The 18,847-nt window shown below is 49.5% G+C and overlaps 4 protein-coding genes across 5 annotated transcripts in view; all 4 read left to right on the forward strand.

Moving 5' to 3' along the window:
- The first annotated feature begins 1 nt into the window (after position 1).
- RPL35A (ribosomal protein L35a) lies at positions 2 to 3,672 on the forward strand. Its single transcript, XM_015637610.2, has 5 exons — positions 2 to 83; positions 413 to 455; positions 1,642 to 1,794; positions 2,648 to 2,792; positions 3,610 to 3,672. The coding sequence occupies exons 2-5, from the start codon at positions 445 to 447 to the stop codon at positions 3,631 to 3,633; spliced, it is 333 nt and encodes a 110-aa protein (XP_015493096.1). The 5' UTR covers positions 2 to 83; positions 413 to 444; the 3' UTR covers positions 3,634 to 3,672.
- Positions 3,673 to 3,778: 106 nt separating this feature from the next.
- On the forward strand, positions 3,779 to 7,119 carry LOC117243674. Of its 2 annotated transcripts, XM_033516812.1 has the most exons (3): positions 3,779 to 5,719; positions 6,209 to 6,342; positions 7,054 to 7,119. In XM_033516812.1, the coding sequence occupies exons 1-2, from the start codon at positions 5,161 to 5,163 to the stop codon at positions 6,313 to 6,315; spliced, it is 666 nt and encodes a 221-aa protein (XP_033372703.1). In that variant the 5' UTR covers positions 3,779 to 5,160; the 3' UTR covers positions 6,316 to 6,342; positions 7,054 to 7,119. The 2 variants fall into 2 exon arrangements, with proteins under 2 accessions (XP_033372703.1, XP_033372702.1); XM_033516811.1 differs by having other exon boundaries at positions 6,209 to 7,119.
- Positions 7,120 to 12,617: 5,498 nt separating this feature from the next.
- On the forward strand, positions 12,618 to 17,119 carry C9H2orf72 (chromosome 9 C2orf72 homolog). The gene is made up of 3 exons (XM_015637608.2): positions 12,618 to 13,170; positions 15,106 to 15,222; positions 16,448 to 17,119. Exons 1-3 carry the CDS (start codon positions 12,642 to 12,644, stop codon positions 16,537 to 16,539), a joined length of 738 nt encoding a protein of 245 aa, XP_015493094.1. The 5' UTR covers positions 12,618 to 12,641; the 3' UTR covers positions 16,540 to 17,119.
- Positions 17,120 to 18,164: 1,045 nt separating this feature from the next.
- Positions 18,165 to 18,847, forward strand: part of PSMD1 (proteasome 26S subunit, non-ATPase 1) — a 65,167-nt gene continuing 64,484 nt past the window's right edge. Inside the window, exon 1 of the mRNA XM_015637446.3 lies at positions 18,165 to 18,294. Coding sequence (XP_015492932.1) covers positions 18,279 to 18,294 — 16 coding nt within the window. The 5' untranslated portion in view covers positions 18,165 to 18,278. The remainder of the gene's footprint in view (positions 18,295 to 18,847) is intronic.

Below are 18,847 nucleotides of genomic sequence, written 5' to 3' on the forward strand. Positions count from 1 at the left end.
CCGCCCGCTCGGGTCCTGGCGGCGCGTTTCCCGGCAGGCAGCGCGGCGCGGGTCTCTTTCGCCGCCATCTTGGGGCGCTGGGGGTGAGGCGGAGCAGGGCCCCGGGCCGGGAGCGGGACTGGGGGATGCTGGCCCCGCTGTGGGGCCGCCGGCGGGCGCGGGGCTCCCGGGGCGCGGCGGGTGACGCGGTCCAGGGCGGGGACAAGGCGGGATGGCGCCGATGCGCGGCGGATGGTCCCAGTTGCGGGTTGGGGCCCTCGGGTGGAGCGGGGCTGAGGCGGCTGCGCTCTGGGGGGTCGGAGGGTCCCGAAGCTTTGGGTGGCTCCCGGGTAGACCCCGGGTGTTCGGGGTCCCGCTCGCCGGGCCGGGCGGAGATGCTGGCCCGAGGCTCATGGCTCTGTGTCGTTTCCAGGCCTGCCGGGACCGGGTCTGCGGGAGGACACCATGACCGGGAGGTGAGTGTTGTACCCCTGGTGGAACATTCCTGAGAGTGTTTGTTGGAGCAGTAGGCAATGAGCGGTGTTCCTCTGCCCAGTGTCCTGCTGGGCCCTGTTGAACGCCCACGGTTGGGTGTCCCTATTCTGAAATACCTTGAACTGGTTTTAGTTGCTGTTACGATGTACCACGCTCTCCCTGGCATGTCAGTAAATACTAGTGTAAAACATAGGGTTTGTTAGGATAGTGTTTGTGACTCTCCAGTGTATAGTGGAGCTTTGACATACACTATTTCCTTGAGTAAAGGAAACAACGTGGTTTTCTTATGGGTAAATTTCTTGTTGTGCCACCGAATTTTCTTTAGCTTGTAGGGATTGAGTTTGTAAGTGGAGGGATTAAATCTGAACACTCTGAAGTTACCTGGAGAAACTGACTGGAAGTGTACAAGGCCAGGCTGAATGGGACTCTGAGCAACCTGGTCTAGTGTGAGGTGTCCTTGCCCATGGCAGGGGAGTCAGGACTACATGGTCTTTAATGTCCCTTCAACACAAACCATTTAATGGTTCTGTGAATCACAGCTTTATGTCTTATTATCTGTCTCTGGAGTTTGTCTTGTTACACGTGTGGCAGGTAGAACTGCATATCTCAGTTTGATCCTGCTGTATCCCAGGGCAGGTGATGGATTCCCTTGGGCCAGACATGCTGTCTACTCAGTGTGTGGGACAAGTTTTAAAATAACTTTACATGAGAAGTGCGGGCAGGACTTTGTCCTGAGGAATTGCTGGGGATTTTGTGTAATGTCTGTGTCCAGTGGATGTCAGGCTGGTGTTCTGGCTGGTAATTCCTCTGAGGCTACAAATCAGGGGCAGTTCATCCCTTCTACAGCAGTTACTGCAACACAGGACATTTCCTTTGGTGTGTACAAAAAAAGCAATGTTTACTCACCAGTGTTAGTAGACATTTGGAAATATCTGCTAATGCTAAAGCATTTGAAACTTAATATGAAGCCTGTGCTGTAATGCCAGGAGTTTATGATAAGTAAAAAATGCAATGTTCTCATAAATACTTAATGTTCCACATACTTAACTTTCCTCTGCTAATTTCTATTCATGTGGAATTAGCTTCTGCTGAAACTGCCTGTGATTTGTTTTTATTTTTGTTACTTTGGAGTGAATTATAATTTGCAGATGTTTTCCATGTTTATAGGCTGTGGTGCAAGGCCATTTTTGCTGGCTACAAACGTGGCCTGCGAAACCAGCGGGAGCACACGGCCCTTCTGAAAATTGAAGGTGTTTATGCCCGTCAGGAGACAGACTTCTACCTGGGCAAGAGGTGTGCCTATGTGTACAAAGCTAAAAAGTAAGTGATGTTTTATTCTTGTGCTGAATTAGCCAATTCCTGTATCGGCTTTTGCAAATGCTTAGGGGATAATGATATTATATGATATGTTAGAGAGCAAGTGGGATGAGAAAGAAGTTTTGCCTAAGATTGACAAAAACTGAAGGCGGGTTGATGGAGTAAATTGAGCTGGGTGAATTTGTGTTAAATACTATGAACCGTTGAGTTACTTAAACAGTAAAGTAATTTTGTGAAGCCTGGATGAATTTTTATTCTGACTTTTGTGTGCCCATGTCTGAGCACTTTCTGTCACTTCTGCTCTGCTGCCATTGGTAGACACTTTGGCAACAGCTTCCTATTACTTCCACTTCCTTTTTTTTCCTTGAATGCTGTTGTTAGAGTTCAGAATTTCCTTGGATAAAATTGATCAGACTGATAACTTGACCACCATCATTTCCAACGTGGCACATGGCTCTTCATTTAAGGCAATTTCTGCCATCTATCCCAATGGCCTATTCTTCTCCTGTCTTCAGTGTGTCTAGAGAAGTAAGGTGTTGGCAATTTCATATTGTTGATTTTTCAGTTTAATCATATTAGCAAAAGTGTTTTCCAAATTTTTGAGCTTTGTAAGCTGTTAATAGTTATCCAATGGAACTTCTGATAAATTGCAAGCTGTAATTACCCCTTTGAAAGCTACAGTGAAAATCCCAGGCCTGTAAAATTTCACAAGTTAAATAAAAGTGGACATTGATCTAGTTAAAGAAGGCTATGGAGCTAAATTATTGAGGTGCCTTAGCAAGACCACATTGTCACTGCTGGTGACAGCAGAGCTGTGACTGCCCTGCTCAGCTGTTCTTTGCCTCCTTTTCCCCAGCAACACGGTAACCCCCGGAGGCAAACCCAACAGGACACGCGTGATCTGGGGGAAGGTGACCCGAGCCCATGGGAACAGTGGCATGGTTCGTGCCAAGTTCCGCTCCAACCTTCCTGCCAAGGCCATTGGACACAGAATCCGGGTGGTAAGTGGATGTGTTTTAACAACAAGACATTATTGGCAATTTTTGAGGTGCCTTTTAATTGCACTTAGCATGAGGGAACATTTGAACTCTATTTTTTTTCTGTTGCTGTTGGGTGTTCAGCATGGCTCAGTGACTGTTCTTTTCTAGCCTAGAGGGGCTTTTTCCTGGCTTCCTGTGCTGTGGGGATTTGTCTCATTGTCAGGGGTTTGTGTGCTTGTTCAGGTTGTCTGGAAAGGCTCTTCAAGTTCCAGGACTCGGCTCCTTTCTAAAGCCGCCTTGATTTCTTTTCCACCAATCTGCTCTGTGTATTTTTGCACCCTTCTGCTCCTCTACCTGTTTGATTTTTCTCTTACCTCCCAAATGTTTTAACTGAGGGCAGTGCTGCTCCCACAGTTGGCATTTTAGCCACAGTGCTTCATTGTGACTGTCCCTTCAGGTCTCTAACCCAGAGTTGTGATGTAATATTTTCTTAGTGATGTTGTCAAAAGGAGTTACAAAAGGGGTGCAGTTCTTCCTTTCCGTCTTTCTCCTGTACTTTAAAAAAAGCACAGTAGGAGCAGCACAGATAATTCCTGAAATCCAGAGCCATTGGAACTCTGGTTGGTGTTGAAGGGCTGGCTGCCACAGAGTCAGTGCCACTAGCAAAGTGCTCCTGCTCACTGAACAGCTGTTGGGCTTTTCCATTCTCACACCTCTTCTGTATAAACTGGGGATTGCTTTCATAGCAGATGAGATTCATGGTCTAGATTGTAACTGCAAAACTCATGTTGGAATACAAGATTTCTAATGTGATTCTGTCTGGTTTTGTGTTTTACAGATGCTGTATCCATCTAGGATCTAAATTTTTATTGAAAATAAAATGGAGAATCTGTTTAACTTTCGTATATTTGTGGTTTTATTGCCTCCACCAATTTTGAGAGACCTCTTTCTCAGTAGTGTATCAGTTGACAGCACAGAGACACTACATCCTGGCAATTGAAAACCTCTCTCACATCTCACAATAGTAGTTCTGGTAGAATCCCAGATAATGAGCCCCTGTGTACCTGGGCAGCATGTGTGCCAGTAGTGTCTGTGTAAATTCTTTAAACACATTTTCATTGCATGGCTCTGCAGTGTCCAAGTGTTAATGCTGTTTTCTCAGCCAGCCTTATCCAGCACATCATGTAGGGCAGTGAGCATCTTCACAGCACTTCATAGTTCTTTTAGGTTTGCTCAACAGTAAGGTGATGAAAAATAAGCTTACAGTCTTGAAGTGCAAGGCTCAGAGTTTCTTCTATCTGAAAATCACCCCAAAAAACTGGGCAGATTAAGGGAGGTTTGAGGCAGGTACAGGTTGTCATGGTTGCTGCTGATGTCACAGTCCCAAAATGACCTGTGGATGCCCTGTGAGGGCAGTTCCACATACACCAAGTAGTTCCATCATTTTCAATGCATCACTAGTAGGTCAGGCAGGTGAGTGTGTTGGGTCAACCAAACCTCGAGGGCATTTCAGTGCACTCCCTCCTTCCCAGGGCATGAGAGCTTCCTTCTCCTTTTCTGGCCCTGCTGCCAGTGTGTGTCAGGGAGCCCTCTGAGCTGTTGGCTTTGCATGTCTCCTGCAGTGGGTTGGTATTTCACAGCTAATCCTTTCTGAAAAATCCTTTCAGAAAGAGGTGGAGTAGTTGTGTGTGCAGAATACATTGTTGGGTAAATCAAAACTTTACTTCTAATTGCAATTAAAAAACTACCCAGCTACTCAGCTCTGGTATAGAAATTATTTTGCTGAGACCTAAGCCTGCTTCAACTGCTGTCCTTCACAGCAGGACAGCCTTTGCCATGGAAAACTGCATTTTTTTAATGTGTGGAGAGAAATTACTGCTTATGGGACATTGGGCCAGGTCAGGTAGGGCTTTTAGTCTTCCACAACTACCAATAGGTTGGACACATTGGATTTAAGGACAGATGGGATTTCCAGCTTTAAGCATTACGGAGGAAGGAGGAAGAAATGTAGTGAGCAAAGTTGACTGTAACAACAGTTATGTAAGCCTGTGGTCACTATGATATAGTTAGTCGCTGTTGAGAAGGTAGTAAGTCCTTTTGAGTTTGATAAAAGATGCCCAAAAATATGTAATTATCCCTTCTCCCCTGTCATCTCTTTATATTTTACCAAAATTCAAAGGTACAAAGCCTTTTTCCGGAAGGTCCAACCCCAAATAGCACAGGGCTGCAATTTGTGAATCTTTGTATCAAAATTCTGCTATTTTCACATTCTTCTGCTCCCACCCAACCCAGCCTTGGCTGCTCAGAGCAGGAAGTGTTGCCCGTGCTGTGCAATTGCTGCTTCCACTCCTTTCCCCAGGAGCACAGTAAACTGACGTGAGAGGAAACTATGGCGTCAAAGGAGCCGGCCTCCTTCGTAGACAGAACCACCTGGGATTTCCTCAACCTGCTGGACATGCTGGGGAGCCGGAATGGACGGGTGGGTGTGATGGAAGTGGACCATGCTGAGTCAAGAGCTCCCTCATTGCTGGTGGATTTTACCCAGGACCTGTGTGGCACAGTGGACATCAAGCACAAACCACAGCAGGCAGAGAATGAGGGAAAGGAAGAAGAGGACCTGGTTGCCCCACATCTGATTTTTATGCTATGGCAAGCCAGTGTGTTGAAAAGGCTCATGCAGTGGGATCACCTGGAGGAGGCTGTCCGGGATGTGAGGAACCTCCTCCCCTGCCTGCCAAATGTGTTGGTGCTTGTGATGATCCGTCCTGACTCCCAGGAGCAGCTGGACCAGGCAGTGAGAGCGCTGAGGAGAATGCAGTGTGTGCTGGATGGGGCCCTGCAACTGACTGTGGAGACTGCAATTTACAGCCCAGGCCAGCCTGGAGGTGTTCTGGAGGCAAAGAAAGCTGCCTGTAGAGCACTGAGAGAAGCCTTGAACTGCCATGAAGGTAACTGGGTAACACAGCTAAACACAGGGGTGAGGGACACAAAAACATGCTCAGGGCAGAGTCTGAGGAACAGTGTAGATGGAAGTGGTGTTTGTTGACTGGATACAAGATACAAGAGGGAAAACAAGCTGGACCTTGTAGGTAATATGAGCCAGAAATTAGAATGGGGGTTTACATGCTGGGATGGGGATGGACAATGTGTCCGAGCCAAGTGTGTTTCCTCCTCCAAGTCAGATGGTGTTGGCTCTTCCTTGCCCCAAAACATATATAGCAAGTGGAAATGTTGCTCATTTCCAAGAATGTAAAGAACTGTAAGAACTGCAATTCTGACTCCCTGCTGGAGCTTTCTGTGCTGATAACTGCTCCACAGCTTCACTGACCCTGAGTTCTTCATTGGAGGGATGTGCCAACCTTTTTGGGTGGCCATAGGCCTTAGCTTTGAAGGGATGGTGCCAGGTGTTTTTCTATCATTTGTGTTTCTTCCCCTAGAAGTCGACTCCCAGGAGCCATTTGTTATTTCACTCCCAGAGCTCAGATACTGCCGAGTTCTGCCTGAACGTAGGGAAGAGAAGGTATCAAAGACAGATGGAGAATGAATTCCCTTGGGCAGCAGAATCTGTCAGGTTGGTTTTAGCACTGTCCTGCTGGATGTCCCTTTGCAGAACGCTTCCTTCCTGGTGACTTGCCCAGGCCTTCTGCATGGATGAGATTCAGTGCATGGCTGCTGCCAGAAGGGGACACTGCGTCCTCAGCATCACACTATCCTTGCCACAAAGCTCAGAGTTCTTTGCTGCATTGACTCAACAATCTGCCCTGGGAAACTTTTATCAAAAATCACTGAGTTTCTGCTTTGCATGAAATGCCTTGCTTGATTATCAAAATGTCCCTAAGATACCTGTCCCTAAGAAAACTGTCAGCAGAGAGGGAAGCAGACCAGGCCAGAAGCCTCTCTCTTTTGAACTGTCCCAAAACTGAAACAGTGAGAAAAACTCAAGACCAAGGCCTCAGACTACCTTTTCCCAGGAGAACCTGGATACAGGAGTCTTTGGTACATGGTTCTCATCAGGAACAAAGCTTCTCAAACTCCCCAGGGTTCTTTGTAGCAGGGAGTTTACCTTATGTACAAGTGGGTACACATCCAGCAGATTGAGTTTCTGGGATGGGTTATTTTGGATGGGAGGACCTATGGGAGCAGTAGAATATTTTTAAGTCCATTTACCCACATAATAACTGAACTCATTTCCCATCCCCTCTGGGCATGGCAAAGCACTGTAAGTAGCTGCACTTTTTGCATTGGGAGTTTATAAGTATTTTTTCTTTGGTGTTTTTTGTAGATCTTTTGTCATCCTAAGATCTTCATTATCATCAAAAGAAGGATTAAAAACCTGGTATTTATCTCATTTCTCTGTGTCTGTGTGTATCTATAAGTTTTAAAGCTTATATCTAAGACTACAAAACTTGCTGAAGCTGCAGGTTTGTGCAGTATGGTACAGAAGGGGTGGGATTTGAGGGCAGTACAGATCCTATAAACTAATGTTTGTCGGAGAAAGGATTCTCCAGATTATTTTTCAAATACAGTTTCTTTCCAGATCCTTAAGGATGTGGCTTTAAAAAGCAAAACAACCTTGCTGTAAGTGTTGGGTTGTCCTCGTGCTTGGTAGACTTTTGGATGAGATGACCAATTGCTGTGTTGTGGAAGAGACTTTCCATGAGCATTTCCATGAGATGAATTCTGCCTTTTATTGCTGAGGACACTGGTTTTGGGTTTTTGGTCAAGCTAATGAAGAAATGGTTCCCTTGAGTCAAAGCAAGACATGTACGTGTACAGGCTGTTTGTGAGTGAAGAAAGTTTGGCTTTAAAAATTCAGCATATTAGGACATCCTTAAAGCAAGAAGCCACAATGAGGTCCTGTGTCTCTATTATTTCCTGTAGCATCTGAAACATACAGATAACCACCCAAATCCAGGGATAATCCATGCAGCTTTCAAGTTCCCCCTCTGGCAGCCTGTTTGTACTGTGTCCAGGCACTTCTGTGCAGGGTGATGTGGGGCACTGTCAAGATGAAAGGAAGAAACTCTGAGATGTGGCTGAAACCCTGGCTAGAGCTTGGGAGCACAGGAAGCCCCTGCAAGGGCAAGTGATGTAGCCACAGGGATGTGTGGCTGGGACAACAAGGAATGTGGTCAGCCAGAGAACTGAGGATGAGAAGAGGCAGAAGGCCATCCCTGGGTGCTCTCAAACTGCACCATTGCTGCATTCTCCACCTAATCCTGGGTGGATACAGAGAAGTCTTAGAGTGCACTGTAGTGTATGGGCCTCTTTCAGGGCTGGCAAACCAGGCAGATCCACACTGACCTGCTCTTCTCATTCCATCAACTCCAGGGAAGCTGATGGATTTGCCCTTTGCCTTATAAAAGGGAGCGGTTCTGAGAACCTGGGAGCTTGGCCATGCCAAGAAGGGGCTTTGTGAGAAGCAAGTAGGAGAATGCATGAGGCAGGGTTAGGGAGGCAGGAGGGGCTGTCTCTGTGTGCAGTGGTCCCAACTATTGGCCCCTTGGTGAGCTCTGAGGTGATTTTTAAGAGGTGCTGCAAAAGCTGAGTGCAGAAAAGCTGGACTGTTGGTATTGAAGGCATGTGTGTACTGGGAAAGAATGGAGACTGGTGGCTGTAAACAGCTAATCTTGGGTCCTGTTTTCAAACCAAAGGCAAGGATGCAGCCGAGGACAGACAGAAAAAAGGCCAGAAGAGGCAGCTTGGTCCTTGGGTCTGATTTCATACTCATTGCCACTTATTTAACATCTTCCAGTGGAGGATCCGAGAGTGGAATAGGCTGACAGGCTGCCTCCATCTGTCTCTAAGAGGGCAGGGAAAGACATCTGTCCTATGTCCAGGACTGACCAACACTTCATGCTCTCTGCACATGGCCCTGTGCCAGGTTTCCTCCCTCCTCTTCAGCCATACCTTCCTATGCCCCTCTGCCATCCAGAATGGGATGGTGACTCAAGGAAACATGAGGAAATTTAGGACAACTGCAGAGATGGGCAACTTTTAAAGAGAACAGAATTTTGGAGAAAAGAGACAAGAAAAAAGTTTGAGGTTCTCCAGGAACCCAGGCTGTGTCACCCCACCCAGCCATGGGGTGCCAGGGATTTCTCAACTTTATTTGTTTATGGTGTGTAACCTGCACTGAGTGGAGTCCAGAGGGCTGTGATGACTTGGACAGATCCAGGCCAGAGCTGAGCTGCTACAGGTTGCCTTTGTACCAAAACTGGGTCTGCCTCAGCTGGCCCTGGAGGTGGCTAGGTCTGGGGTGAGGGGACCTGGGTCAGAACAGTGTGACCATCCAGTTTGGATTCAGTTGTGACTGAACTCATCACAGAAAGGGTTCATGTCTGGTTTGATACAAAGTTCAAGTTCCAGTGGGTGAAAAGTGGGAAGGTGTTTGGGTTCAGAGGCCTGAAAGATTGAGGGGAAGCTGGGGGAGGTCAGTGGAGAAAATAGGAAGAGCCATGGAGGAGTGAACATGAGGCGGGCTAGAAGTGAATCAGTGGGACTGGGATACTGGGGGCAGGAGTGGGGTTTGGGGTATTTTCTTCTCTCACAATTACCTCTTCTACTACTTCTTTGGGGGACCCAAGGAGGTCTCCATGGATGAAGAGCTCAGCAAGTGCTGGTGCCCTTCAGCAATGCCCTAGTAGCAACTGGTAGTGCTACACAAGTAAAGCACACGCCTTCCAGCATCTAGTAAGGATGTGTTTTTCAAAGTAATAATTGAAGCAAGTTTGGAGAACAGATCAGTGGAAGAGCAAATGTGCAAAGGTTTGCTGAGGCTTAGCTTGTCTGCAGCCAGTTCCAGCTCCTACTTGGCTCAGAGGCTTTTCCAAGTGTCCCCATGAGCACCAAAGCTATTGAAAGGAAGAATTTAAGAAGTTGGAATTGTGGAAGTGGGCACCGCATTATTCAATACTTTAGCCAAGAAACTCAAATTAACAAATCTAAACCACTACAGCTGGGTCATTGGACATTGGGTTCAGAAGATGCTCCTACAGATTCCTTCTTGCTCATTCAGTCTCTCTGCTCTTCTACCATCAAAACCAGCACAAGAATCCTTTTTTCCTGTCCTCTTTTTAATCTTTTCAGGAGAAAGGTTTATCTTGGTAAATTCGGGCTCTAATGCAGTGAACCTTTTTTGTTGTTGTTGTTGTTGTTTATGCTTCAAGGCACTACTAATACACATGCCAAATTTGTTTCTCTGAACAAAGCATCTTCACTTCTCTTTTGAAGTCAAAAATGAACAGATGTTTTGTCTGCTCTGGACAACTATGGGCATATGTAAGGGATGTGATGACCCTCATTTAAGGCTGTCTATAGTGACTGTCACTAGTGACAGATGGATGTTTGATGGAATGCCAAGTCTTCTAAATACATCTGTGTTTTTGCTCAGATTCCTAACAGGGCTCTGAAGACATTTTGTGGGGTACTACAAATACTGCTGAGCTCATGACTGCCACTCAACTCTTTGAGTTGTACCTCTTTAAATAACACAAAGGGAGTTGTGTGCGTTAGATCTTACCCCTGTTAATGAGTAAAGAAATGTAAACAAGGTTGTTTGGGTATTGTGGGTGACAGTCACCTTTCCAAACAGCCTCTGCTGGCAGTGTTACATTTGTACTCAAACTAAAGAATTGCAGTGACCATGAAGAACAGCTCTATGTGGTCCCAAATATAAGTCTTTAGTGGCTGTCCTGGCAGTTCGAACATTGAGCCCACTGCAGAGAAGTAGCCAGTGGTGTACTTCAGTTATTAAGAAAACTCCAATTTTTTCAATACCTTCTCTGCAAGAATTATCTTCATAAATCTGGTGAATTGCTAGCTAGAAAGTCAACTTCCCAATGCCTGAGGCATCTTGGCATCTCAAGGCAAATCACTGGCACAGTGCTGCTCTAGAAGAGCTCTGAGAGCCATGCTATAATGGTCTGCACATCAGTCAGGCTTTAACCAGTACCACCACGCCACAGGCTGTGCTGGCAGCTCATGAGGAGTTTAAACACTCTATGGATCTTGTGGAAGTTTCCCAGAGAAATGAGGATTTCTGGGGACCTGTCCCCTCCTGCTGCTGACACGACTAATGATGCTGATTATACCCTGGGCTTTTGTCCATAGGACCATGAACAGGATTTTGAACAGATGAAAAAAAAATTCTTGTAAATACAAAATGTGGGCAACACTAAGGTCAGACCTGGCTGCTGAACTGTCTGACTTTGTAGCCCTCCCATGTTGACAGCTACTCTCAGGCCTACCACACTAGCATGGGGGCATGGGAGCATTGGCTCTTGCAGACCCTAATCTTTGGAAGAGGAGCCTAGTCTTTCTGTTTTACCTTCCTCTTTTTGCCTTGTCCTGTTTGCTTATCAGCACTTGTCCATGACTAAATTACTTTTCCTAGGACCCAGGGCAGAAAGTCTCTCTTGAAGCCCTCGTCCACGATGCTAGCCCAAGGCAGTGTTTGCTATGCCTGCTATACTGGGGGAAATATTTTCCTTGGATTAAAATTGGTGCCATACTGTGACTTTCCTGAGCTGCCACACTGCTGTTGTGCCTGGGGATCAGCCTGTGGCACATCCCTTCTGCTGGGGCTGGTGATCTGCTGGGCTCTGGGGACAGATGACCATGAGTATGGGCAGGCAGCCCGCATTACAGCTCAGCCACATTTGTGGCATAAGTGTACCCGAATACACATTGGGAATTGCGGATCCAGGACAGGCATGTGGATTTTGGTTCTGCTTTCACTCCCAATACACTCAGAGACTCCACCCATCCCACAAGAGATGGTTTGGCTCCAAAAATCCTCAGAGAGCAATTGGCCAAGGTGACTCTGGCCGTTTACACCTTTGAGCTGTTTATCCCTTCCCAGGCTCTTGCAATAAGATGTTACCGGTTTGGAGGAGCCTGTGATATGGCATAGGGGAAGTAACGCATGCCATGGATTGGAACTTCCCCATGCAAGTGTCAGGACTCAGCACAGTGGCTTTCATTCAATGTCGGCTGGCAGAGATATGTGTAACAAGTGTCAGCACTGAAGCCCTGACTAAAACCTCTGTACTTATCCCTGGAAACATTTGTGCTTTGATGGGATGTAGTGATGTTGATGCTCATGGGCCTGTGACTGTGGACTGTGTTTTGCATGGAGGTGACAGAGGGGAAGTCAAAGGGGACTGGCTTGAGAAGGGACTCAGAGATGCAGCATGTGGTATGAGGGCTGCAGTTCAGCTGTGCACTTCTGACCAGTGGGGTGGGTATGTCCTTTGAGGGTGGAATTGTTTCCCAAAGTGGAATTGTTTCCAGAGGTGGCTATAACCTGGCCAGGCTGTGCAACAGCATACTGCACATGATGCCAGAGAGACCACTCTGTTGCTGCTCTGGAGTTTGAGATGCCACACCATAGGGGACACCTTGGGAATGGATACATGATCAGCTGGTCCTTTATCATAACCTCGTGTGTGTCCCACTTTGCAGCCACTACAGCCTCTCCTCATCCCCCTCTCACCTTCTGAACCCTTCCACAGCACAGTTTTTTGCCTGAATTTTATCAACTCCTCATTGGGAACAAGACTAGCGTGTGCGAGAGCTCTGAGTCTGATCGTGTGGCAGACTCTTTACTACCCTCTCTGTTGTGCCCACCCGGCATCAGGCAGAGGCTGTTCACCGCGGGGTTGTGCAGGTGCCGGGACGGGGCTGGCAGCGGGGGGAGGGATCCTTGACACTCTCTCGCCCCGCTGCCCTAGGGTGTTGCTCTGCGTGGGGCCGGGGCTGGTGCCCCGGGCTGGTGCCGGGTGGCGGGGCGGGTGCGGACCAGTGGGCGGTGCGGAGCCGGAGCCGGGGAACATGCGGGTGCGGGCCGGACAGGGAGCACGGAGGGGGATGGCGGCGGAGGACGTGCAGGAGCTGCGGGCGCTGGTGGAGCGGGCGGGCGGCCGGCGAGCAGTACTGCTGGTGGCCGAGGTGGCGGAGGGGGCCCCGGCGGCGCCCGCGCTGGCCGCCTTCGCCCGCGACCTCCTGGGCGACGAGGCGCGGCACTCACCGTGCCCGGGGCCGGTGCCGGGGTGCCGGACGCGGCGGGCCGCGGGCGGCGGGCGGCGGGCGCTGGCAGCGCGGCTGCTGCTGGTGCTGTGCGGTGGCGGGGCGGCGCGGGGCCGCGGGGCGCGTACCCGCCTGCGGGAGGTGGTCCGGGACGTGCGCGGCCGCCTGCCCGCGGGGCCGCCGCCCGCCGTCGTGGGCGTCCTGCTGCCCGGCGGGGATGGAGAGGACGCGGCGGTGCTGGACGCGGCGCTGCGGCGGCATTTCCCGGCGCCCGGTACGGTGCAGGCGGCCCGGTACAGCCCGGGCAGCCCCGGCGACTGCCGAGCCGCCGCCTGCCGCGCCCTGCGGGCCGCCCTGCAGCACCCCGCAGGTACCTGGGTTGGGGATCTCCTTCCTCCCTCCCTCACCCGGAGCCCGGTTTTTAGTGGGATTTGCTCCATTTTCCTGTGGGATCTTCCCCTTCTTAGTGGAATCTACCCCATCCTAATGGCTTAGGTTCTCTCCTCATGGGATCTCCCCTGCAATTGGGTCAGGCTTTTCCCATTAGGATCTGACCATTCCTGATAGTACTTTCTCCCCACCCAATGGATCAGGCTTTTCCCATGGGGATTGTACCACTCTGTACTGATGGGATCTTTACACATGCACAATCCCATCTGCATTTCCCCAGTGAAATCTCTTCCATGCTGGTGGGATCAGAGCCTTTCCAGTGGGGTCTGCCTCTTTCTGGTGAGGTTCCTAGACCTGGCAGACAGGGCAGACCAACTTCCCAGCAGTTTGGGAAACACCAGAGTAGCTCATGGATACATGAGCTACAGGGATATGGCAATACTGGTACTTGCCTTCAGCACCACAAGGTTGACAGAGTCTCCTGGGATCCCTGGGACATGGGGATGATTGTTCAGGTGCTTCTTTCTATCAGCTCAGCCCAGAATCCTGTATCTGAATGTTGAGGAGCTTTGAGGTGACTGGTCATGAGGGCACAGGGCTGTCTTCTGCCACCTCTCTATTACGGCACACACAGTCCTCTTTCCAGCTTCTCTACTTTCACATGTTTTTATCTTCCTCACATTGTTCCTGCTGCAAGAATTTCTGGTGTGCTCCCAGACATCAGTGAATCCTCCAGTTCTGGTTGCAGCAGTGTGGTAGGACAGCAGCTGCAGAGGCAGAAAAGCATCCCTGCATACATTTTTCTGCCTTGGCACTTTGCTGGTGCTTGGCTCAGTCTATGTATTTTTGTGGCTGGCTGTGGAGAATGAGGAGCAGGAGGAGCTGGATTGGGTATTACAGCCTGATTGTGTGTGCTCATTCACTTCTGATGCTTTGCCTGGTGCTCTGAGTCATGTAAGTGTTCCAGGACCTGTGTGTGTAATGAGGACACTCATCACCTTCAGGATTCAACCTTAGGCAGGGACAACTTCTTTCCATGCTTCTGTGAGCCTTGCCTTCCAAAATCTCTGCCTGGACAGAGGGGATCCCAAGCGTAGCTTTGCCTCCAAAGAGTAGTTGAATGCTCCAGGCAGTGCACTCAGGCAGTGCACTGGAGTTTTTTGTTGACTGCCAGAAAGACACTGAGCCCTTTAGTGTTGCAATGGCTCGGTAAACTGAATGTCGCTGAAGTGGTTTATCATTTGTTATCTGGTTAGGAGGTGAAAGGCTGGATGATATTTCAATGGGGGTGTTGAACTGCTGCTGCTGGAGACCATATAAAATATGCTGCTGTAGTATTTTACAGGCTGCTGTAATGTTTTACTAAAATGGCTTGAAAGTCTGTAGTAACTTCATTGTCTTCTAGAATAATTACTATATATTAACCACACGCTCTCTGCAATTTGCCAGCAATTACAGCTGCAATTTTCAGTGTGCTGCTGTGCAGTCTCCATGGGAGGGAGGAATTGCTTAATAAAGCAGGGAGCAGTAAACAGGTTGATGTGTGACAATGCAAAAGAAAAACTTCCTTCTGTGGGAATTCTCTAACTGTGTCAGTCCCCAGCCTCGCCACATGTGCCAGTTGAGCTCCTGCCAGGTTTCTTGCTCACTCTCGGCTGCCACATCCAGGTTGGTTTTGGCAGCGAGGTGGCAAAGTAGAAACTGACACCAGGGACAAATTTCCAGGGTAGCAGAGAGGTTTCAGGCAAAAATAAGAATTTCCAGGAGTTGCTCTGTGCTTTCCAGTGGTGGGCTTTGTGGAGCCTGGTGTTGTTGCTAGGACCTGGTTTTGTTGCAAGGCTCATGGAGGGAGAGGTGACGAAGCAACAGGGCTGACCTGCTACCAGTCTGAACTCATCTTCTCTGGTTTATACAGAAGACATAAAAGACAGGGAGAGGTGGAGGCTCCCATCCTTCCTGAAGTGTGTTTCTTGGAACCAAAGGAGCTGGAGAAAAGATTATGAAGCAAAAGCTGAAAACAACATTCATGAAGGTATGCCCAGCTCCCTCTCTTGTACTCTGCTGTGATTGTCAGAAGTTCCTCATTATTCCCTGGTGGTTCTGGTGCCCAAACCCCTTGCTGGTGGCCTTTCCCAGCTATTTCCAGTTCTGCAGTTGACCTTGCTTCCCTGGCTGTGGTTTAGCCCAAACCTGAAGACGACCACCATGTGTCTGCTTTGTTGCCATCCCCTTGTTTTCTGACCTTTTGCTTGTCTAAACAAAACCCTGCTAAATCTTGTGCCCAAATACAACCCTGGAAGCACTGCTGAACTCAGCTGCATTTTGTTTGAATAGACATTCTGGAAGCAGAACTACTCTTTGTTTAAGCAATGAATTGGAAGCACCCTGATAATACGTGATGTATTCTGCAAACGGGTGCAAGGAGTGTTCCCAAACCATTTGCTTTTGGGGGTGGCAGAGAGAAGGGAGAGGGCAGCCAGCTGTGGGGTCCCCAATTTAAAGGAAATTGTTCAGGTAACACATAGGATAGCATTCAGCCTTTGTGCATGGTTGGCACTTTGGCTTGCACTTCCCAGCAGTGATTTTCTTTTTGCAGGAGTGCCTCATGCAGGAGGCTACAAGGTGTGTGGTGTAGAGATCCAGATTGTACTATGAAGCACAAAGAGGAAGGAAAGCTCCTTCACTGTAAAAAGAATAGAATAGAATAGAATAGAATAGAATAGAATAGAATAGAATAGAATAGAATAGAATAGAATAGAATAGAATAGAATAGAATGTAATGTTGTATTTTCACTTGAAAGGAACCTACAATAATCATCTAGTCCAACTGCCTGAGCACTTCAGGGCTGAACAGATTTTAAAGGATACTATTAAGGGCTGAGATGAATGCCCAGTTTATGCAGCTATGAGACATACGAGATTGTGAGACCCACCCTCCATGGTCAGAAAACTGAAGTGCCTGATCTTGCTGTCAGTGCCAGGCAGGCAATACCCTGTGGCCATGCAACTTGTTCTGAGATTGCTGAGACTTCAGGAGGCCAGGACGTGGGCCCTGCACTCCTTTACTCTATTTGCTGAAGCAATGTTGAGTTTGTAAAGCAAAATGAAAATCAGTTTTTAAAAAAAATCAGCTGTGCTTAGGTTGTGAGTAGATATCAATTGATTCAGCCCATTCTTTCTTTTTATCTTAAGTTGCATTTTCTGGGAGGAGGGGTTTTCCATTCAGGTATGCCTTGACCTCTTTCTTCTCCCTGCAGGTGACCTGCAGGACCCTGAGGAAGAAGTGGCTCTGGCCAGCCTTTCCCCCAATGTGAACTGTGAAGAAACTGCTGGAGGCACAGGCACCTAGAGCTGCTGGGCATCCAACACAGTCCACATCCCAGATCTGCCCAGTGGATTTGGAGCAGTGGTGGGAGGAGGAGCTGGTGCAGGCCCTCTCCTTCAAGGACACACAGCTCCAGGGGAAAAGCTGCTTGGCTGAACTCAGCAGGGTCTTTTGTAGCTGCCACCAGTCCCTGGGGTCTGTGCCAGAGAGCCATTCCCTGCTGTGCCCTGCTGCCCTGGGGCACCTGGAGCTGCTGCTGGACACTGGGCTTCAGAGAAGCCCTTCGGGGATGTACCCCACATCCTGGGCAAAATGACATTGGGACTTTGAGTGTGAAATACAGACACCTGTTTGAAGAATGAGAAATATTTTCTAATTCTGAACAAAGTTCCCTGCTGAGGTTGCTGGGGCTGGCCTCCCTGTCAGACCAATTCTGCTGCCTTGTTTTCCTGCTTTATTGGTGCTTGGAAGAGCCAATAAAACCCCTGCAAGAGACTGGTGCAAGTGGATGAACTGCCCAGGCTTTAAGAGATGTAAGCAAGAATACATTTGACCAAAAGTATTGTTTTCCTTTGACTGAAGAATAAAAGTGACTTGAATTACATTTTTTTTTTTCCTTTTCTGTTTTTACTATCTGTGCTCTTGGAGGTGTAAGCAGATAGTTTTACATGTTTAATTAATTGAATAATTTAAGGGCACTATTACATGCTTGCTGTATAAAGACATCTAATTTCCAAATTGGAATGTGCTTGTTTGCCATGCTGTTATCCTTAAGGTAGCATTATGCATAGCTTAACTCATATTTATCATGGCTTGAAAAAACTGGATATTGGGATGGAATGGAAGAGACCCCAGTGTCTGATACACAGAAGATCAGCAGAGCTGAGTGTAGCCCAGCTGGGGCAATGGAGAATCTGGAGATCTTCCCAGTTGTCCAAGAGTGGAGCAGCCCCTCTTGGCATTGTGGATAGAGGTTTGACGAGTTTTCATTAATAACTTTCATTAATAACTTTCACTAACTCATACCATTATGCATCCTCAAGGAATTAAAGCACTTCACAGGGTATTTCTTCCTGTTCAGTAGCAACAAGGAGGAATCGATGCTGCTGAGGTCTGGGCACTTTGGTTTCTTGTGTGGCATCGTTACTCCTGAGCTGGACTTTCCCTGGTGCAAATCCACCAGCCTGGGTATCCCATCTGTCTTGCGCCGCAGAAGCGGCCGGCAAGAGGTGTTACACCCATGGGATAAAATCGCCGATCCTTGCACTGTCATGGGACACGCTGTGCCCCTAAACATGCCCGTCCCACTGCGGGCGGCCTGTCCCGGCGGGGGGAGCAGCCGCTTCTCTGGGCACGGCACAAACGCGGGCACCGGCGGGGTCACTCGTGGGGAACCGGCCCCGCGGTCCCACTCGCCCAGGCAGTGGTGCGGGCGGTTTGCCGGCGCGGGAGACCGTGAGGAGCCCGTGAGGGATGTGGGGGAGCCCCGAGAGGCCCGCGGGGGTCGGTGAGGGGCCCCGGACGGGACAAGGCCCCCGGTGGCAGAGCTGCCCCGCTCCTGCCTGCCTGTTTCTCCGCCGTCCCGCGCAGGCGATCACACGGACACCTTTCCGGAGCCGCCGGAAGAGGCCCTTAGCGCCACTTCCGGGCCGGGCAGCGGCGGCGGCGGCGGAACCGCGGTTGGGCCGGACCGGACCCGACCCGACCCCCCCGGACCCTTCGGACCTCCCCGACCTCCCCTCCGAGGGCAGCCGGGCGGCATCATGATCACCTCGGCCGGTGAGGCAGCGGCGCGGGGCGACGTTGCCCGCCGGGGTTTCGCTGAGTCAGGGCCGTGACTGAGCACCGCCGCGGCTCCGCGGGGCCGCCCGTCACGGGGCTCCCCCGCCCCGGTCACCCTCGGACGGCAGAGAGAGGCCACCCCGGTGCCCGGCTCTTGAAGCCCGGTGCCGTGTCCGTCTCCTGCCGGTGTCCGACGAGGGCTCCGGTGGCTTTGAGGGTCCCGGGCGGGGGCGCGGGGGTCCCGCGGTGGGAGCCAGAGGGTTCAGCTGCTACAAGTGAACGGCGCATTTTCGGTGTAAAACCGGAGGGCACTCGGGGGTGCAGCAGGGACTTGAGAGGTTAAAGAGGAAGGAGTTTGGAGTTCAGAAACGCAAAAGCCTTGCAGTGGAAACGTCGGTCTAAGGAGTTCGGGATAATGAAGCGTGTGAGGAGTTGGATGTTACGCGATGTTTGTGCATCTATTGGGAGCCTGATGGTGTAAAAAAATATGGAAAGTACTATGAATAATACTCAGGCCAGAAATTAAGATGTGGCTGGTTGTGGCTTGGCG

The sequence above is a fragment of the Parus major genome, chromosome 9 (genome assembly GCF_001522545.3).
Source record: "Parus major isolate Abel chromosome 9, Parus_major1.1, whole genome shotgun sequence".
Lineage (NCBI taxonomy): Eukaryota > Metazoa > Chordata > Aves > Passeriformes > Paridae > Parus > Parus major.